General features: G+C 46.7%; 1 protein-coding gene across 3 annotated transcripts in view; it reads right to left on the reverse strand.

Moving 5' to 3' along the window:
• ulk4 (unc-51 like kinase 4) overlaps window positions 1-19173 on the reverse strand; it is a 434415-nt gene that overhangs the window by 387296 nt on the left and 27946 nt on the right. For all 3 annotated transcript variants that reach the window (XM_078413782.1, XM_078413790.1, XM_078413774.1), the window contains exons 8-10: window positions 12467-12542; window positions 4407-4508; window positions 643-761 (exon numbers count right to left, since the gene is read on the reverse strand). In XM_078413782.1, the coding sequence (XP_078269908.1) occupies window positions 643-761; window positions 4407-4508; window positions 12467-12542 (297 nt within the window). The remainder of the gene's footprint in view (window positions 1-642; window positions 762-4406; window positions 4509-12466; window positions 12543-19173) is intronic.

Here is a 19173-nt window from a genome sequence, read left to right on the forward strand (position 1 = left end):
TGAAGGACCCATTTCCGTGCTGTATTTCCGACTCCACTCCTCAATATATCTGCACAACACTAACCTCAGCAACTGTGATCTTTTGTGGACTGCGCCTTTGCTTGCACAACATACTTTGGTTTTACACTATTATGGTTAGTTTGTGTTATTGTTATTAATTTACTGTTATTGGTTATTATATATTTATCTGTGTTATTACGTTATTAGGCCTGTTAAGTTGTAACAAATAAGAATTTCATTGTTTTATTACCGGTACATATGACAATAAACATTCTTGACTCCTGGAAATGAACCAGCACAGTGATAAAATAGATGCACTGATATTTTTATTGCAGGTTATAGAAATTGAACCCAGGCATAAACCCACGTTTGCCCCACACTCAGGATAAAGTTCACTTTGAACATCTGTTGTAGAAACGTTATCCACTGCGTTCAGAAAGACTTGCTGTGGTCACACCAAACTCTTTTCATCCATATTTTATTGGCTCTATTTCAATCCTATCATCTTTCTGCAAGTAAAAATACCCATGAACTGACCAGTCAAATCACATTACAAATATCTCAAAGTGTTTGTTTTCACCTTCATTCTTCTCAAATAAATATCAAGGGAGGGATTGGCATTGATAAAAGTAGTTATTTTACCTAGTTTGTACGACTTCAGCTGTTGGCTGCTGTCCATTTTAATACTTGATGCTTGCAGGCTTTTGTTCCCTCCACTCTGTTGCTGCTCAGTAGCAGTGACCAAGCAACAGATTTCATTACTAAGAATAAAAATCAGAATCAAGATGTGAGACTATTGTTATTTTCAGTCAAAATAGTAAAACTTGTTCAGTCACATATACTTCAAGGTTAGTATGCACATAGAACATAGAACAGTGCAGTGCAAGACAGGCCATTCAGCCCACAAACTGTGTGCCAAACATGATGCCAAGACCAATTATATCATATCATATCATCATATATATACAGCTGGAAACAGGCCTTTTCGGCCCACCAAGTCCGTGCCGCCCAGCGATCCCCGTACATTAACATTATCCTACACCCACTAGGGACAATTTTTACATTTACCCAGCCAATTAACCTACATACCTGTACGTCTTTGGAGTGTGGGAGGAAACCGAAGATCTCGGAGAAAACCCACGCAGGTCACGGGGAGAACCTACAAACTCCTTACAGTGCAGCACCCGTAGTCAGGATCGAACCTGAGTCTCCGGCGCTGCATTCGCTGTAAAGCAGCAACTCTACCGCTGCGCTACCGTGCCGCCCGGTAGTCTCGCAATAGGCTCACAATAGTCTCACATCTTGATTCTGATTTTTATTCTTAGCTGCCTGCGCCGAACCAATATCCCTCCATTCCCTGCATATCCATGTGCCTATCCAATAGTCTCTTAAATGCCACGATGGTATCTGCCTCCACCACCACCCCTGGCAGCACGTTCCAGGAACTCACCACCCCCTGCAAAAAGGTTTTCAAGGATGTTGCCTGGATTCTAGGGACTGAGCTATAGGGAGAAGTTGGGCTAGTTGAGATTTTATTTCTAGGAGCACAGGAGGTTGAGGGATGATCTTACAGATGTGTATAAAGTCTTGAGGGCCATAGATTGTATGTATTTACCCTGTCTCTTTCCTAGGGTAGGAAATCAATCAGGATTGTGATTTTGAGCCAAAATTATTTAATCTTTCTGTATCTTTGCATAGCTTAGTTACTTAGGATGTAACTAGGAAAATGGACAGGGGAGAGCCGGTGGATGTATTGTACCTTGACTTTCAGAAAGCCTTCGACAAGGTCCCACATAGGAGATTAGTGTGCAAAATTAGAGCACATGGTATTGGGGGTAGGGTACTGACATGGATAGAAAAATGGTTGGTAGACAGAAAGCAAAGAGTGGGGATAAACAGATCCCTTTCAGAATGGCAGGCAGTGACCAGTGGGGTACCGCAAGGCTCGGTGCTGGGACCGCAGCTATTTACAATATACATTAATGACTTGGATGAAGGGATTAAAAGTAACATTAGCACATTTGCAGATGACACAAGGCAGTGTGAACTGTGAGGATGATGCTATGCGGTTGCAGGGTGACTTGGACAGGTTGTGTGAGTGGGCGGATGCATGGCAGATGCAGTTTAATGTGGATAAGTGTGAGGTTATCCACTTTGGTGGTAAGAATAGGAAGGCAGATTATTATCTGAATGGTGTCAAGTTAGGAAAAGGGGACGTACAACGAGATATGGGTGTCCTTGTGCATCAGTCACTAAAAGGAAGCATGCAGGTACAGCAGGCAGTGAAGAAAGCCAATGGAATGTTAGCCTTCATAACAAGAGGAGTTGAGTGTAGGAGCAAAGAGGTCCTTCTGCAGTTGTACAGGGCCCTAGTGAGACTGCACGTGGAATACTGTGTGCAGTTTTGGTCTCCAAATTTGAGGAAGGATATTCTTGCTATTGAGGGCGTGCAGCGTAAGTTTACTAGGTTAATTCCCGGGATGGTGGGACTGTTGTATGTTGAAAGACTGAAGCGACTAGGCTTATATACACTGGAATTTAGAAGGATGAGAGGGGATCTTATTGAAACATATAAGATTATTAAGGGGTTGGACACGTTAGAGGCAGGAAGCATGTTCCCAATGTTGGGGGAGTCAAGAACCAGGGGCCACAGTTTAAGAATAAGGGGTAGGCCATTTAGAACAGAGATGAGGAAAAACATTTTCAGTCAGAGAGTTGTAAATCTGTGGAATTCTCTGCCTCAGAAGGCAGTGGAGGCCAGTTCTCTGAATGCTTTCAAGAGAGAGCTAGATAGAGCTCTTAAGGATAGCGGAGTCAGGGGGTATGGGGAGAAGGCAGGAACGGGGTACTGATTGAGAATGATCAGCCATGACCACATTGAATGGTGGTGCTGACTCGAAGGGCCGAATGGCCTACTCCTGCACCTATTGTCTAATATAATTGGATGCAAAGAATACACAGGCAAAAAAGTAATCATTGGATTATCAAGTCCCAGTAAAAATCTTTCCCCAAAACTTACTCTTGATTTTTCCAATTCATTTGTTCAAAAATCTGGCAGCAAATAACTGGTTCTGTGACATGATTACGGACAAGAGCTACTCTGAGTCAGTGAATCAAGACGTTGTTATCAATAATGTTAGGTCTCGACATAATTACAGCAGTCAGAAGCCTATCATTAATTAATTACGCTTAAGAAAGAAAATGATTCATACGGAAATCATGATACTATTGTTTCTGCTTTGTAACAGTTGGCTCACGAACAATTTTTTCCTGTCTGGAATGTCTGAACTCAAGCAGACAAAAGGATGAATTAAACCACTTTAACTAATCAGCCTTATTTCCATGAGCAAGAAGGTTTTGCACACATTAACACTGGCCCATTAACACAAATTTTGAGCTGTAATTATTTTTGTGGTGAATGTGTGGACTGCAAACGATAATGATAAGAAGTTAGCAGAGACAAAACTGAATTTAATTGAATGATTTGGGAGATTTGTCCATGCCTTAAAAATGATAGCTGCACTGTATTTTGTCAAATTATGTACATGTCCAACACATTCAATATTAATTATTAAAATCAAACAGCAGAACAGCAATTCTAAAGCAATGTTTCAAACCCATCTTTCCTTGGTCACTAGTATTCCAACAGTTCTATATAAACAAGGAGTCTTTTATATTAACAATCCCGGGGAAAGCCTGATTGTACAGTTCCCTTAACAAAACAAACACAGGCAACAATAAAGAAAATACCATGGCAACAGCTAGGCAGTATATACACGGACTTCACAACAGTCTGGCAGTTTATTCACAACCCCCTTCACACTGCAACCAACAGAGTTAGAAAAGCTTAATAACATTTTTCAATCGTACAGGATAATGTGATGGTCTTTACCCATTATCCTTAATTACAAGGCATCCAAAATTATTACAATAACTGCACAAACAATTCTCATGTCTGAAAATTAATTTGAATTAAATTGACATTAAATTGGACCCCAATAGCTCAAATCAACAAGGGCTTCTTTTGTTGGGACATTGTAAAAAACATTCTGAATCAGAAAACTACAAAGAGGAAATAACCAGATAAGCTTGTGTGGGAAGGAACAGATGCTGGTTTACACCGAAAATAGGCACAAAATGCTGGAGTAACTCAGCGGGACGGGCAGCATCTGTGGATGGAAGGAAGGCATGGCGTTTTCAGGTTGAAACTCTTCTACAGACTGAGCTCAGTCAGCTCTGTCTGAAGAAGGGTCTCAACCTGAAACATCGCCCATCCCTTCTATTCAGAGATGCTGCCTGTCCCGCTGAGCTACTTCCAGCATTTTGTGTCTATAACAAGATAAGCTTACCAATGATGATATTTTGAGAGACACAATGTTAATTAATCAGACCCATTTGCTACTGACCTTATACTGCAGCTACTGTTCTCATCATCACTTAGAGCCTGATCAAATCCAGCGAAGGCTGCTCTCCAGAAAGGATGCTCCAACAGGCAACTCCATTTTACTCTATAGAAGAAAAGTCTCTATTTAGTACCATTGAGGTCTATGGGATCTTATGCAAAACAGGCAGGGGGATTAAATAACTTTGTGGAAAACTGTAGTGTTCAGGCGTAGGAAGGAACTGCAGATGCTGGTTTATACCGAAGATAGACACAAAGTGCTGGAGTAACTTAGCGGGTCGGACAGCATCTCTAGAAAAAATGAATAGATGACGTTTCGGGTCAGAACCCCCTTCTGGTTTGACCCAGTCTCTAGAATTCCGACCCGAAACGTCACTTATCCATGTTCTCCAGAGGTGCTGCGTTACTCCAGCACTCTGTGAAACGTTACCTATCCATGTTCCCCACAGATGCTGCCTGACCCGCTGAGTTACTCCAGCACTCTGTGAAACGTCACCTATCCATGTTCTCCAGAAGTGGTGCCTGACCCGCTAAGTAACTTAACCACTTTGTGTCTATCTCTTGTTTTCTAGTGATGTTTCCCCTGGGCCAATGTGAAGACCAATCATGCACAGAGCAGGAACAATGCGCAATATCCGATTTCGAGATGGCATGTTTAATATTTACTTTGAGATACATGGTAGATTAAACCATGTACAGCAACAGGATGTGCTTCATGTAGGTGAAAAAAAGGCAAAAAGAGCCCTAAAGTCATTGAATCAGTCATAGAGTGATACAGCGTGAAAACAGGCCCTTCGGCCCAACATGTCCCAGCTACACTAGTGCCACCTGCCCAGTTTAATCCACATCCCTCCAAACCTGTCCTATCCATGTATCTGTCTAACTGTTTCTTAAACCTTACATTGGTCCCAGCCTCAACTACCTCCTCTGGCAGCTTGTTCCATACACCCACCACCCTCTGTGTGAAAAAGTTACCCTTCAGATTCCTATTAAATCTTTTCCCCTTTGCCTTAAACATAAGTCCTCTGGTCATCAATTCAGCTACTCTGGGCAAGAGACTCTGTGCATCCACGCGAGCCATACCGGGCGATGGAAGGCCCCGCAGCCGAGCCGCGCCATGGAAGGCCCCACGGCCGAACCGCGCCGGGAAAGTCACGCGACCGAGTCATACCAGGCGATGGAAGGTCCCGTGGCTGAGCCGCGCTGGGAAATTCCCGCGGCCGAGCCGCGCCGGGCGATGTAAAGTCCCGCGACCGAGCCGCGCCGGGAAAGTCCCGCGGTCGAGCCGCGCCGGGCGATGTAAAGTCCCGCGACCGAGCCGCGCTGGGGAAGTCCCGTAGCCGAGCAGCGCCGGGTGATGGAAGGCCCCGCGGCCAAGCCGTGCCGGGAAAGTCCCGCGGCCGAGCCAAAACGGCAATTGAAGGCCCCGCGGCCTCGCCTCGCCTCGAGAAAGAGATTTTAAAAAAAAAGAAAGATTTCCCCCACCCCCTCACCACCACCACCACCCACCCACCCCCACATATACACAGCTAAAATAGACTACTACACACATCTAACACTAACACATAGACAAAAAAAAGAAAAAAGACAAACAGACTGCCGGCAAGCCGCAGCCGCATGGCGGCGCAGCCATCTTGGAATCTGATTTAAGTTGAAAGGGAAGAAAACTAACGGAGATCTGAGGTGTTAACTTTCCCTACGGAGAGCCTCCTCGTTATATGGAAGGCACTGCAGAGGAGGTGGGAGACGTAGTTATAATTAACATGTTTTAAAGGTACTTGGACAAGTACATCACATCTTCCTCACACCAGCTAGAGAGTTGTCCTGACCACCCATATACCTCATTGGGTTTGGGTGTCATTTTGTGAGCAGTGGGACAAATTTCCCTCTGGTGATCTCATTGCTGGAGATTCATTCTCATCATATACTGCCACTTTGATCAAGACCGTTGGGCTCCTGGGTCTGTAATGCTTCAATTCATCTCCTCTCTGCCCCTTTCCTCTGATGGGTTGACCAATTCATGTTTGTTTCCATGCCCAAGATCCTGAGAGCTGTGATCCTGTGCTGTCAGGAGTGTTTGAGTTTGAGTTTTGTTTATTGTCATGTGTACCGAGGTAAAGTGAAAAACTTTTGTTGCAAGCTAACCAGTCAGCGGAATGACAATATATGTAGGAAGGAACTGCAGATGCTGGTTTACACCGAAGATAGACACAAAATGCTGGAGTAACTCAGCAGGACAGGCAACATCTCTGGATAGAAGGAATAGGTGATGCTTGAAGTCGAATCCCTTCTTCAGACCAGTCTCCAGAGTTACTCCAGCATTTTGTGTCTATCTTCAATGGAAAGACAATACATGATTACATTCGAGCCATCATGTACAGATACATGATGAACTGAATAACATTTAGTGCATGATAAAGCCTGTAAAGTCTAATCAAAGATAGTCCAACAGTCTCCAAGGAGGTAGATAATAGTTCAGGACTTCTCTCTAGTTGTGGTTGGATGGTTCAGTTGCCTGATAACTTCTTAGTCCCCCTCGGTCATGGCTGACCATGGGTGATGCATCCTAGTTGGCTGCTTGCTCCACACCTCGGCTAGAGCAGCGTCGCTTGTGGCTGAAGAGACCAATGTGGGAGTGACAGTCTCTGTTGCAAAGGTCACATTTGTGTGTGGTCTCTGGACTGTTGAAGTTGCTGCGCTCCTTTCTGCGTGCCCGCTTGTCTGCCGCTGCGTTCATCAGTTTCTCTTCCCCCGTTTTGAGATGTTGGTTCCGGGTACCTCTCCACCTCGTACGGTCAGCTGTAAGGCTCTCCCAGGACTCCACATCGATGTCGAGCACCTTCAAATCTCTCTTGCAGACATCCTTGTAATGTAGCTGGGGGCGGCCGATGGTTCTCCTCCCAGATGTCAGCTCTCCATAGAGGATGTCTTTTGGAATACAGCCACCCTCCATGCGGTGGACATGGCCCAGCCACCACAGCCTGTGCTGCCTGAGTAGAGTGTACATACTGGGAAGGCCAGCGCCAGACAGAATCTCAGCGTTGGACACTCTGTCTTGCCAGGATATACCCGGGATACGGCGGATGCTTCTAAGGTGGAAGGTGTTGAGTCTTCTCTCCAGTCTGGCATATGTAGTCCATGTCTCACTGCCGTACAACAGCGTGCTGTTGTCACGGGCGTTGTAGACTGCTATCTTTGTCTTCACTGTCAGCTTTGGATTGGTCCACACTCGAGTTGTGAGGCGAGCGAGAGTTGTAGCTGCCTTCCCGATCCTCTTGTCAATCTCTGGTCAGCCCGAAGTCCTTGGAAGCCCAATAGACAATAGGTGTAGGAGTAGGTCATTCGGCCCTTCGAGCCAGCACCTCCATTCAATGTGATCATGGCTGATCATTCTCAATCAGTACCCCGTTCCTGCCTTCTCCCCATACCTCCTGACTCCGCTATCCTTAAGAGCTCTATCTAGCTCTCTCTTGAATGCATTCAGAGAATTGGCCACCACTGCCTTCTGAGGCAGAGAATTCCACAGATTTACAACTCTCTGTCTGAAAATGTTTTTCCTCATCTCTGTTCTAAATGGCCTACCCCTTATTCTTAAACTGTGGCCCCTGGTTCTGGACTCCCCCAACATTGGGAACATGTTTCCTGCCTCTAATGTGTCCAGCCCCTTAATAATCTTACATGTTTCAATAAGATTCCCTCTCATCTTTCTAAATTCCAGTGTATACAAGCCTAGCCACTCCAGTCTTTCAACGTATTTTCTATGTTTCTATGTTTCTATATGACAGTCCCGCCATTCCGGGAATTAACCTAGTAAACCTACGCTGCACGCCCTCAATAGCAAGAATATCCTTCCTCAAATTTGGAGACCAAAACTGCACGCAGTACTCCAGGTGCGGTCTCACTAGGGCCCTGTACAACTGCAGAAGGACCTCTTTGCTCCTATACTCAACTCCTCTTGTTATGAAGGCCGACATTCCATTACCTGCTGTACCTGCATGCTTCCTTTCAGTGACTGATGCACTAGGACACCCAGATCTCGTTGTACGTCCCCTTTTCCTAACTTGACACCATTCAGATAATAATCTGCCTTCCTATTCTTACCACCAAAGTGGATAACCTCACACTTTAAACTCACACAACCTGTCCAAGTCACCCTGCAACCTCATAGCATCTTCCTCACAGTTCACACTACCACCCAGCTTTGTATCATCTGCAAATTTGCTAATGATACTTTTAATCCCTTCATCCAAGTCATTAATGTATATTGTAAATAGCTGTGGTCCCAGCACCAAGCCTTGCAGTACCCCATTAGTCACTGCCTGCCATTCTGAAAGGGACCCATTTATCCCCCCTCTTTGCTTTCTGTCTGCCAACCAATTTTCTATCCATGTCAGTACCCTACCCCCAATACCATGTGCAATACCATACCAATAGAAACGGTCTGTCAGTGACTGTAGTTCCTGCTGGGTGTGGGACACAACTGCTGTGTCATCGGCGAACAACATGTCTCTGATGAGAGCTTCGCATACTTTTGTCTTGGCTCGGAGGCGGGTGAGGTTGAAGAGCCTGCCTTCTGATCTAGTACGCAGGTAGATCCCCTCTGTTGCGGTGCTGAAGGCATGTTTCAGGAGCAGAGCGAAGAAAATCCCAAAGAGTGTGGGAGTGAGGACACAGCCGTGTTTGACGCCACTGCGGATGTCGAAGGGCTCCGAGAAACTGCCATTGAACTGCACTGTCCCCTTCATGTTGATGTGGAAGGATTCTATCATGCTATTGTATGGGAGGCGCATTCCCAATCTCGTTGTACCCCTGGGTACAATGACAATAAAGATATATTGTATTGTATTGTATGCTCTGCAGTTTTGGTGGACAGCTGATCTTTGGGAGAGCCTTGAATAGGCCATGTCTGCTGACAAAGTCAAAAGCCTTGGTGAGGTCAATGAAAGCAATATACAGGGGCATCCGCTGTTCTCTGCACTTCTCCTGGAGCTGGCGAAGGGAGAAGACCATGTCTACTGTTGACCTTCCAGCTCTGTGACTCTGGGTAGACACGTTCTGCCAGCTTCTGCAGGCGGATCAAGATGACCCGAGCAAAGGCCTTGAGGAGGGAGATGCCTCTGTAGTTGTTGCAGTCGCTTCTCTCGCCCTTGTTCTTGTAGAGGGTAATGATCGTGGCATCCCTCATGTCCTGCGGTACAGCTCCTTCTTGCCAGCACTGGCAGAGGGCTTCATGCAAAGGAAGCAGTAAGGTAGTCTTGCAGTGCTTGATCATGTCAGGGGGAATCCTGTCGCTGCCTGGGGCCTTGCCTGAGGCCAGGCTGTCAATGGCCTTGCTGAGCTCTTCTACCGTCGGCTCTCCATCTAACTCATCCATGGGTCTGCAGGCACTCGATGGCATCAAGGGCTGAGGGGGACACAGTGTTCTCTCTCGAGTAGAGGTCGGTAGTGTTCCACCCATCTCTCCATCTGCTGGCATTTGTCTGTGATTACTTCCCCAGTGGAGGGTTTGAGGGGGGCTGTCTTGGTCTGGACTGGTCCTAGTGCCTTCTCAATGCCATCATACATTCCCCTGATGTTCTCTGTTATGGCGGCCGTCTGGATGTCCTCACTAAGCTGTGTCCAGTACTCAATGGTGCAACGCCTGGCAGTCTGCTGAGCCTTGCTCCTGGCAGCCCTGAGGATCTGCAGGTTCTTCTCGTTGACCGCTTGTACTCGGCTAGGGCGGCGCGCTGGGCTTCGATGACGGGAGTCATCTCGGTCGACTTGGTCTCAAACCAGTCGTGTGTCTTTGAGATCTTCTTCCCAAAGCTAGCCAAGGCTGTGCGGTGCATGGTGTCCCGCAGAGTTTCCCACTTCTCTGTTGCAGTCTCCAGGACGCGAGGTGCCAAGTTCTCTCTCAAAAGCCTCTGCAAACTGTTGCATGAGGTCTGGATGGGGCATCTTGCTGACATCGATGCGGGGTTTCCCCTGCTTCTTGGTACGGTAGAACCTCTTTGGTTGCAGCCTGATCTTGCAACACACCAAGGAGTGGTCTGTGTGGCAGTCCGCACTGTGGTAGGAGCGTGTGTGGAGAACGTTTTTGAGGGCAGCACGTCTGACTAGGATCAGATCCTGTTGATGCCAATGCTTTGAGCGTGGATGCCTCCAGGATACCTTGTGCTGGGACTTTGTCTGGAAGTACGAGTTTGCGATGCACAGATCATGGTAAGTGCACAGCTCGAGCAGTCGCTGTCCGTTCTCATTCATTTTGCCCACACCAAACTGTCCAAGGCAGGAAGACCATGATCCGTGGTCTGCGCCCACTCTGGTGTTGAAGTCGCCCAAGAGAACAAGTTCTTCCTTGCTGGGGATGCTGCTGATGATGGATGCGAGGTGCTCATAGAACTCGTCCTTTGTGTGTGATGTGGAGGACAGTGTCGGGGCATACACGCTGACAAGGGTGACCGGGCCTGCGGTGGTGTTGAGGCGGAGAGTCAGGAGTCGCCCTGAGCCATTTCTGCCTGGTTCCACCATGTTCAGCAGGCTGTTCCTTACTGTGAAGCCTACTTCATGCTCTCTGGGCTCGTCAGAGTCCTTCACCTGCCAGTAGAACGTGTAGTCCTTCTCCTTCAATGTGCCCGAGTCTGCCAGCCTTGTCTTCTGAAGGGTGGACCTTTGAACTATCGTTAATGGAACTGTACCTTACACTAAATGTTGTACTCTTTATCTGGTATCTGTACACTGTGGATGGCTTGATTATAATCATGTCCAGTCTTTTCTTTGACTGGACAGCATGCGAGTCAAAGCTTTCCACTGTATCCCAATACACATGACAATAATACACTAAACCAAACTGTGCTTCAATAGATAGGTGTTGGAATGGAGGCAGATGATATTGTATGGATAATCGGCATCATGGTCGGCATGGTTAACGTTCAGGTTTATTATTGTCACCTGTACCGAGGTACAGTCAAAGCTTTGCTTGGCATACCATCCAATTACATCATGGCGCAAAGGAAAAGATGCAGAGTGCACAATATTCAATGATATTTTATTGTCACCTGGACCTAGGTACAGTGAAATTCTGTGTTTTGCATACAATCTGGTAAAATAATACCATAGATAAAAGCGCAATCACACAATAAGTGCAAAAAGTGCAACAAATGTAGTGTAAGAATAGTAGATCACCATGTTTCTGGCACCAACGTACCCCTTCAGGTTTCAAAGTTGTTAACAATAGAGTCCTATCTTGGCCTTAAGGGCCTGTCGTCCTGGCGGTGGCACTGGGTTGGTATTGTAGACGTTGGCCTGGCCTGGTGATGCTGTCGGTGTTCTTTACCGCTGCTCTCTCGCCTCCCGCAGCCGACCTCAGAACCCCCAGACGCCTCCATGGGTGCAGGAGGTGAGCCCACAGCTTGCTCACCGATCCTCTCCTCCGTCCGCCGCCATCTTGAAATTAGGCCATTGCCAACTCTCTCGACCCTTCCCATCGGGTCTTCCACAGTGAGCAGGAGACGAGCCTCGGAGGATGCTCCCACCCAGGCAGGTTCCCGGTTCTGCGATGGGCGAGCCAGGCCTGCTGACAGGGGAATGGCCGCAGCTCGCCGGGATCTTGAATCTTTAAATCTCATATCTACCTACACATAATCCCGAATGTACATGTGCCTATCCAAAGTCTCAACATCTACCTCCATCACCATCCCTCAGCATTTCTCAGCATTGTAGCATCAGTTTCACACACAAAGTCCAATGTCCACAATGGGGTAGAGGAGAATCGGACAGTACCCTAGCTTTTGGAAGGACCGTTCAGAAGCCTGATCACAGAGGAGAAACAGCTGGTGGTTCACACTCAAGCTTCTGTACCTTCTGCTGGATGGGAGCAGGGAGAAGGGGAGCTGTTCCCAAACCCATAAAGCAACCCAACAGTCTGCTTTCTATGTGCATCTGTGGAAGTTGGCCCTTGATGCTATGGCTCAATGATGCTAGGATAAGCTGTCATCCCATTTGAATCACATACTGCAATAACAATCACATATATTTTCACAGGATGATAATAAAAGACCTCAATCCATCTGATGTAAATACCTTTTTGAAGGCTCTTTCTGAAGCAAGTCTTCAATCAAACTAAGGAACTCAGCAGAAGGTTTTTGTCCTGTCGGTCCTAAGAGAGAATGTGAATTAAACTTAATAGCAGCTTGTAGCTTTCTCTGTACCAGCAACACTATAAAAAAAGAGGGGCACAATGGTAGAGCTGCTGGAACCGCTACCTCACAGTTACCTTGAAGTTGGTCAGAGGAGAACAGCTGAAGGAGTCTGGGGATTCGCTGAGCAGGTAATCGCTCAGAGTTTGAGTTTTTTTTTTTACAGGAGCGGGCCTTTTAAAATCAGGTCGAGGTTCGTTTCCAACAGTTACTTTGAACTTGGTCAGAGGAGGACAGCTAAAGGAGTATGGAGATTCGCTGAGCAGGAGAGTGGCCTGTCGGGGAATGGCCTTGGAGACAAAAGTGTGAGTCTTTGGCTCGAGAGTCTTCGGTGAGGAGGCTGAGGGAGGAGACTACGCCAAAACTTGGAGAGGGTGAGACGATACAAGGAAATGACAGGTAAGCTGATTCAGTGTGATGTTTGCAGGATGTGGGAGGTCAGGGACACCGTTGGTGCTTCTGGTTGCTACAAATGTGGTAAATGTGTCAATGTTCAGCTCCTGAAGGACCTTGTTGGGGAACTGGAGAGGCAACTGGATGACCTCAGGATCATCCGAGAAAAGTAGTTGATCCTGGACAAGACCTTCGGTGAGATTGTTGCACCGAAGGAAACGGAAGAGAGAAGGTGGGTGACAGTGAGGAAGGGAAGGAAGCTTGGAGTACAAGAGACCCCGGGGGTTGTATCTCTGGAAACAGGTTCACCCTCTTGGAAGCTGTCGAAACAGAAGACACTGCCAGTCAAGTCTGCGAGTCAAAACGTGGCGCTGAAGCCGAAGAGACCGACGAGAGGCAGAGCCGTGGTAGTAGGGGACTCCATCGTGCGTGGTACAGACAGGGGTTTCTGTGGCAACAGCGGGATTCAAGGATGGTGCGTTGCCTCTCTGGTGATCCCGGACATCACAGACTGAATGCAGTGCATCCTCAAGGGTGAAGGTGAGCAGCCGGAAGTGGTAGTGCATGTCGGCACAAACGACGTCGGGAAGAAGAGAAAACATATTCTGCAGCGTGACTTTAGAGAGCTCGGAAGAACAAATGGGATAGACAATGATGGAGTTAAAGGGAAAGAGAGTATAGGAATAATTAAGAAACACCGCAGAATTAATGGGACAGAAAGCTCATGAAGCAATAGGAGAGAATGGCCAAGTGTAATAGGAATCGACATGGAAGCTGAGATGAGCAAAGGATTAAAAGTACTATATATGAATGCGCGAAGTATAAGAAGTAAAGTGAATGAGCTTGAGGCTCAGTTAGAGATTGGTAGATATGACATTGTGGGGATTACAGAGATGTGGCTGCAGGAGGATCAGGACTGGTGGGCAGAGGAGGTGGGGTAATTCTGCTGGTGAGGGATGGAATTCAGTCCCTTGCGAGGGTGACATTGGGACTGACGATGTAGAATCACTGTGGATAGAGTTGAGGAATTGTAAAGATAAGAAGACACTAAGGGGAGTTATCTACAGATCCCCAAACAGTAGCCTGGATATCATATCATATCATATATATACAGCGCGGAAACAGGCCTTTTCGGCCCACCAAGTCCGCGCCGCCCAGCGATCCCCGCACATTAACACTATCCTACACCCACTAGGGACAATTTTTTACATTTACCCAGTCAATTAACCTACATACCTGTACGTCTTTGGAGTATAGGGTATAGGGTGTAAGTTGCAGCAGGAGTTAAAATTGGCATGTAACAAAGGTAATGCCACTGCAGTTACCTATAGTTGTGGCTGTGTGGCTCTGGTAGACTGCAGGTAGACTGGGAAAATCAGGTTAGTTCTGGACCGCAAGAAAGGGAGTTTGTAGAGTGCCTCCTTAGAGCAGCTTGTACTAGAGCCTACCAGAGAGAAGGCAATTCTGGATTTACTGTTGTTCAATGAACCAGATTTAATAAGGGAACTCAAGGTAAAGGAACCGCTTGAAGGTAGTGACCATAATATGATTAGTTTTAATCTGCAATTTGAGAGGGAGAAGGTTAAACCAGGAATGTCAGTGTTGCAGTTGAACAAAGGGGACTATGAAGGCATGAGAGAGGAGCTGGCCAAGGTCGACTGGAAAGGGATCCTAACAGGAATGAGGTAGCTCCCTCACCCTGAACATAGGATCCCCCCAGGGCTGCGTCCTTAGCCCCCTACTGTACTCCCTGTACACACATGACTGTGGGGCCAGGTTCAGCTCAAACTCCATCATCAAGTTTGCTGATGACACTGTGGTGGTGGGCCGGATCTCCAACAACGATGAGAAGGCCTACCGGGAGGAGGTGGCTGATCTGGCACTCTGGTGTCAGGACAATAGCCTCCTCTTGAATGTCACTAAAACAAAGGAGCTGATTGTGGACTTCAGAAGGGCTAAACATCCAAGGACGTACACGCCACTCGAGATAAATTGGTCTATTGTGGATAGGGTGAGCAGTTTCAAATACTTGGGAGTCCGCATCGCAGAGGATCTGACGTGGGCAACGCACATTGCCGCACTGGTGGGTAAGGCTAAGCAGCGCCTTTACCACCTTAGACAACTGAGGAAATTCAGAGTGTCGCTGAGGATCCTTCATTGCTTCTACTCTGGGGCTGTAGAGAGCATCCTGTCCGGCAACATTACAGTCTGGTTTGGGAACAGCTCTGCCCAGGACAGGATGGCCCTGCAGAGAGTAGTGCGTTCGGCAGAACGCACCATGGGAACTACACTCGTCCCCCTGCAGGACCTATACATCAGGAGGTGCAGATCCAGAGCAAGCAAGATCATGAGGGACCCCTGCCACCCCAGTAACGGACTGTTCCAGATGCTACGATCAGGCAAACGCCTCCGCTGTCACGCTGTGAAAACGGAGAGGATGAGACGGAGCTTCTTCCCACAGGCCATCAGGACTGAAAACTTTGATAACCCCAGAGACTAAATTTTTGTCGACACTTTTTGTGCTATGTTTAGTAACTTATTAACTTTATTTATATGCTGTAACTGTAATTCTTTTTGTGCACAACCCGCAGGCATTGCCACTTTCATTTCACTGCACATCGAGTATGTGTATGTGACAAATAAATTTGACTTGACTTGACTTGGTGGAACAGCAATGGCAGGAATTTAAGGGCATAATCCGAAAGACGCAGGATCATTTCATTCCAAAGAGGAAGAAATATTCTAAGGGGAGTAGGGGGCAAACATGGCTGACAAGGGAAGCTAGGGATGGAATAAAACTAAAAGAAAAGATGTATAACACAGCAAAGAGTAGCGGAAAGCCAGAGGATTGGGAAACTTTCAAAAGACAACAGAAGATGGCAAAAGGAGCAATACCGGCCGAAAAGATGAAGTACGAGGGGAAGCTGGCCAAGAATATAAAGGACAGTAAAAGCTTCTTTAGATATGTTAAGAGAAAAAGATTAGTAAAGACAATTGTCGGTCCCTTGAAGGCAGACACGGGTGAAATTATTATGGGTAACAAGGGAATGGCAGAAGAGTTGAACAGGTACTTCGGCTCTGTCTTCACTAAGGAAGACACAAACAATCTCCTAGATGTACTGGAGGACAGAGGATCTAGGGGGGTAGAGGAACTGAAAAACTTTCATTAGGCGAGAAATAGTATTGGGTAGACTAATGGGACTGAAGGATGATAAATCCCCAGGGCCTGATGGTCTGCATCCCAGGAAACTCAAGGAGGTGGCTCAAGAAATCGTGGACACATTGGTGATTATTTTACAATAGACAATAGACAATAGATGCAGGAGGAGGCCATTCGGTCCTTTGAGCCAGCACCGCCATTCAATGTAATCATGGCTGATCATTCTCAATCAGTACCCCGTTCCTGCCTTCTCCCCAGACCCCCTGACTCCGCTATCCTTAAGAGCTCTATCCTGCTCTTTCCAATGTTCAATAAATTCAGGATCAGTTCCTGTGGATTGGAGGGTAGCTAATATTATCCCACTTTTCAAGAAAAGAGCAAGAAAAAAAACGGGGAATTATAGACCAGTTAGCCTGACATCGGTGGTGGGGAAGATGCTGGAGTCAATTATTAAAGAGGTAATAACAGCGCATTTGGATAGCGGTAAAAGGATTGGTCCAAGTCAACATGGATTTATGAAGGGGAAATCCTGCTTGACTAATCCTCTGGAATTTTTTGAGGATGTGACAAGTAAAATGGATGAAGGAGAGCCAGTGGGTGTAGTGTATCTAGACTTTCAGAAAGCCTTTGATAAGGTACCACACGGGAGGTTGGTGAGCAAAATTAGACCATAATAGACCAAATGGACCTGTTGGGCCCAAACCTCTGCTGCACTCCCCCCTCCCCTTCCCCCCTCCACCCTCCCTCCCCTCACTTCCCCCCTTCCTCTCCCCCCCACTCCATCCCCCTCAACCCTTATCCTCCCTCCTCCCCCCTCCCCCTTTCCTCTGTAAGAGATAAATTTAAACTTTACAATGTGAATAACTTTTATATAACACCGATTTCAATTAAACTTCTTCCATTAGCACCAAAGGGACGACGGTGAGTAAGGTGGGCCTAAAATTGTTGCGCTATCGTGTACCGTTTTAGATGTAGTTCAGGAACAAACAAACAAACAAGAGTTTTAGTGTATAGATGGTATTGGGGGTAGGGTATTGACATGGATAGAGAATTGGTTGGCAGACAGGAAGCAAAGAGTAGGAATAAACGGGTCCTTTGCAGAATAGCAGGCAGTGGAGAGTGGACTTCCGCAAGGCTCGGTGTTGGGGCTGCAACTATTTACAATACATATTAATGATTTGGATGAAGGAATTAGAAGTAACACTAGCAGGTTTGCAGATGACACAAAGCTGGGTGGCAGTGTGAACTGTGAAGAGGATGTTAGGAGGTTGCAGGATGACTTGGACGGGTTGAATGAGTGGGCAGATGCGTGGCAGATTCAGTGTAATGCAGATAAATGTGAGGTGATCCACTTTGGCGGCAAAAAATAAGGAGGCAGATTATTACCTCAATGGTGTAAGAAAATAACTGCAGTTGCTGGTACAAATCGAAGGTATTTATTCACAAAATGCTGGAGTAACTCAGCAGGTGTCAAATTAGGTAAAGGGGAAGTGCAAGGAGACCTTGGTGTCCTTGAACATCAGTCACTGAAAGTAAACATGCAGGTACAGCAGGCAGTGAAGAAAGCTAATGGCATGTTGGCCTTCATAATGAGAGGATTTGAATACAGGAGCAAAGAAGTCATTCTGCAGTTGTATAGGTGAGACCACGAGTATTGTGTGCAGTTTTGGTCTCCTAATTTGAGGAAGGACGTCCTTGCTATTGAGGCAGTGCAGCGTAGGTTCACGAGGTTAATTCCTGGGATGGCGGGACTGTCATATGAGGAGTGATTGAAAAGACTGGGCTTGTATACACTGGAGTTTAGAGGGATGAGAGGGGATCTTATAGAGACGTATAAAATCAAAAAATGACTAGACAAGCTAGATGCAAGAAAAATGTTCCCAATGTTGGGGGAGTGCAGAACTAAGGGACACAGTCTAAGAATAAAGGGGAGGCCATTTAAAACGGAGGCGAGAAGAAAGTTTTTCACCCAGAGAGTTGTGAATTTGTGGAATTCACTGCCACAGAAGGCAGTGGAGGCCAATTCATGGATGAATTTAAAAGAGAGTTAGATAGAGCTCTAGGGCCTAGTTGAATCAAAGGATATGGGGAGAAGTCAGGCACGGGTTACTGTTTGTGGATGATCAGCCATGATCACAATGAATGGGGGCGCTGGCTCGAAGGGCCAAATGGCCTCCTCCTGACCTATTTTCTATGTTTCTATGCCAGAGACCCGGTTTAAATCGTGACCTCTGGCGCTGTGTACGTGTAGTTTGGATATTCTCCCTGTGACTGCGTGGATTTCCTCAAGGTGCTGCACTTCCCTCCCATGCTCCAAAGACGTGCGGGCTTGTAGGTTAATTGGCCTCTGCAAAATTTCCCCTAGTGTGTCGGGAATGGATGAGAAAGTAGGATAACAGTACTAGTGTGCATGGGTAATAGATGGTCGGTGTGGACACAGTGGGCCACACGGTCTGCTTCCATGTTGTATTTCCAAACTCTTGTTTACACCAAATGACACGAGGCAAAACATTTTCTACCTGGCCAAATCAACCAACTCTACAGCTGCAGCTGGAGAGAAATTAGACAAGAATAAGTTCAGCAAAATAGACTTCTGCTCATGAAAAATTTATATAAGGATTCAGAACTGCAAGCTCAGAAGAGAATTTTTGCATATTTGTACTTCTTGTTGTTACTGTGAGTGCAGTTCAGAAGTACTGGCCCTGTTTTGTTCTGGCCTCTCTCTTTCTGAAGAGGGTTCAAACCCGAAACGTCACCTATCCATGTCCTCCACAGATGCTGCCTGACCCGCTGAGTTACTCCAGCACTATGTGAAACGTCACCTATCCATGTTCTCCACAGATGCTGCCTGACCCGCTGAGTTACTCAAGCACTATGTGAAACGTCACCTATCCATGTCCTCCACAGATGCTGCCTGACCCACTGAGTTACTCAAGCACTCTGTGAAACGGCACCTATCCATGTCCTCCACAGATGCTGCCTGACCCGCTGAGTTACTCCAGCACGCTGTGAAACGTCACCTATCCATGTTCTCCAGA

Source organism: Rhinoraja longicauda, chromosome 2 (genome assembly GCF_053455715.1).
Source record: "Rhinoraja longicauda isolate Sanriku21f chromosome 2, sRhiLon1.1, whole genome shotgun sequence".
NCBI lineage: Eukaryota > Metazoa > Chordata > Chondrichthyes > Rajiformes > Arhynchobatidae > Rhinoraja > Rhinoraja longicauda.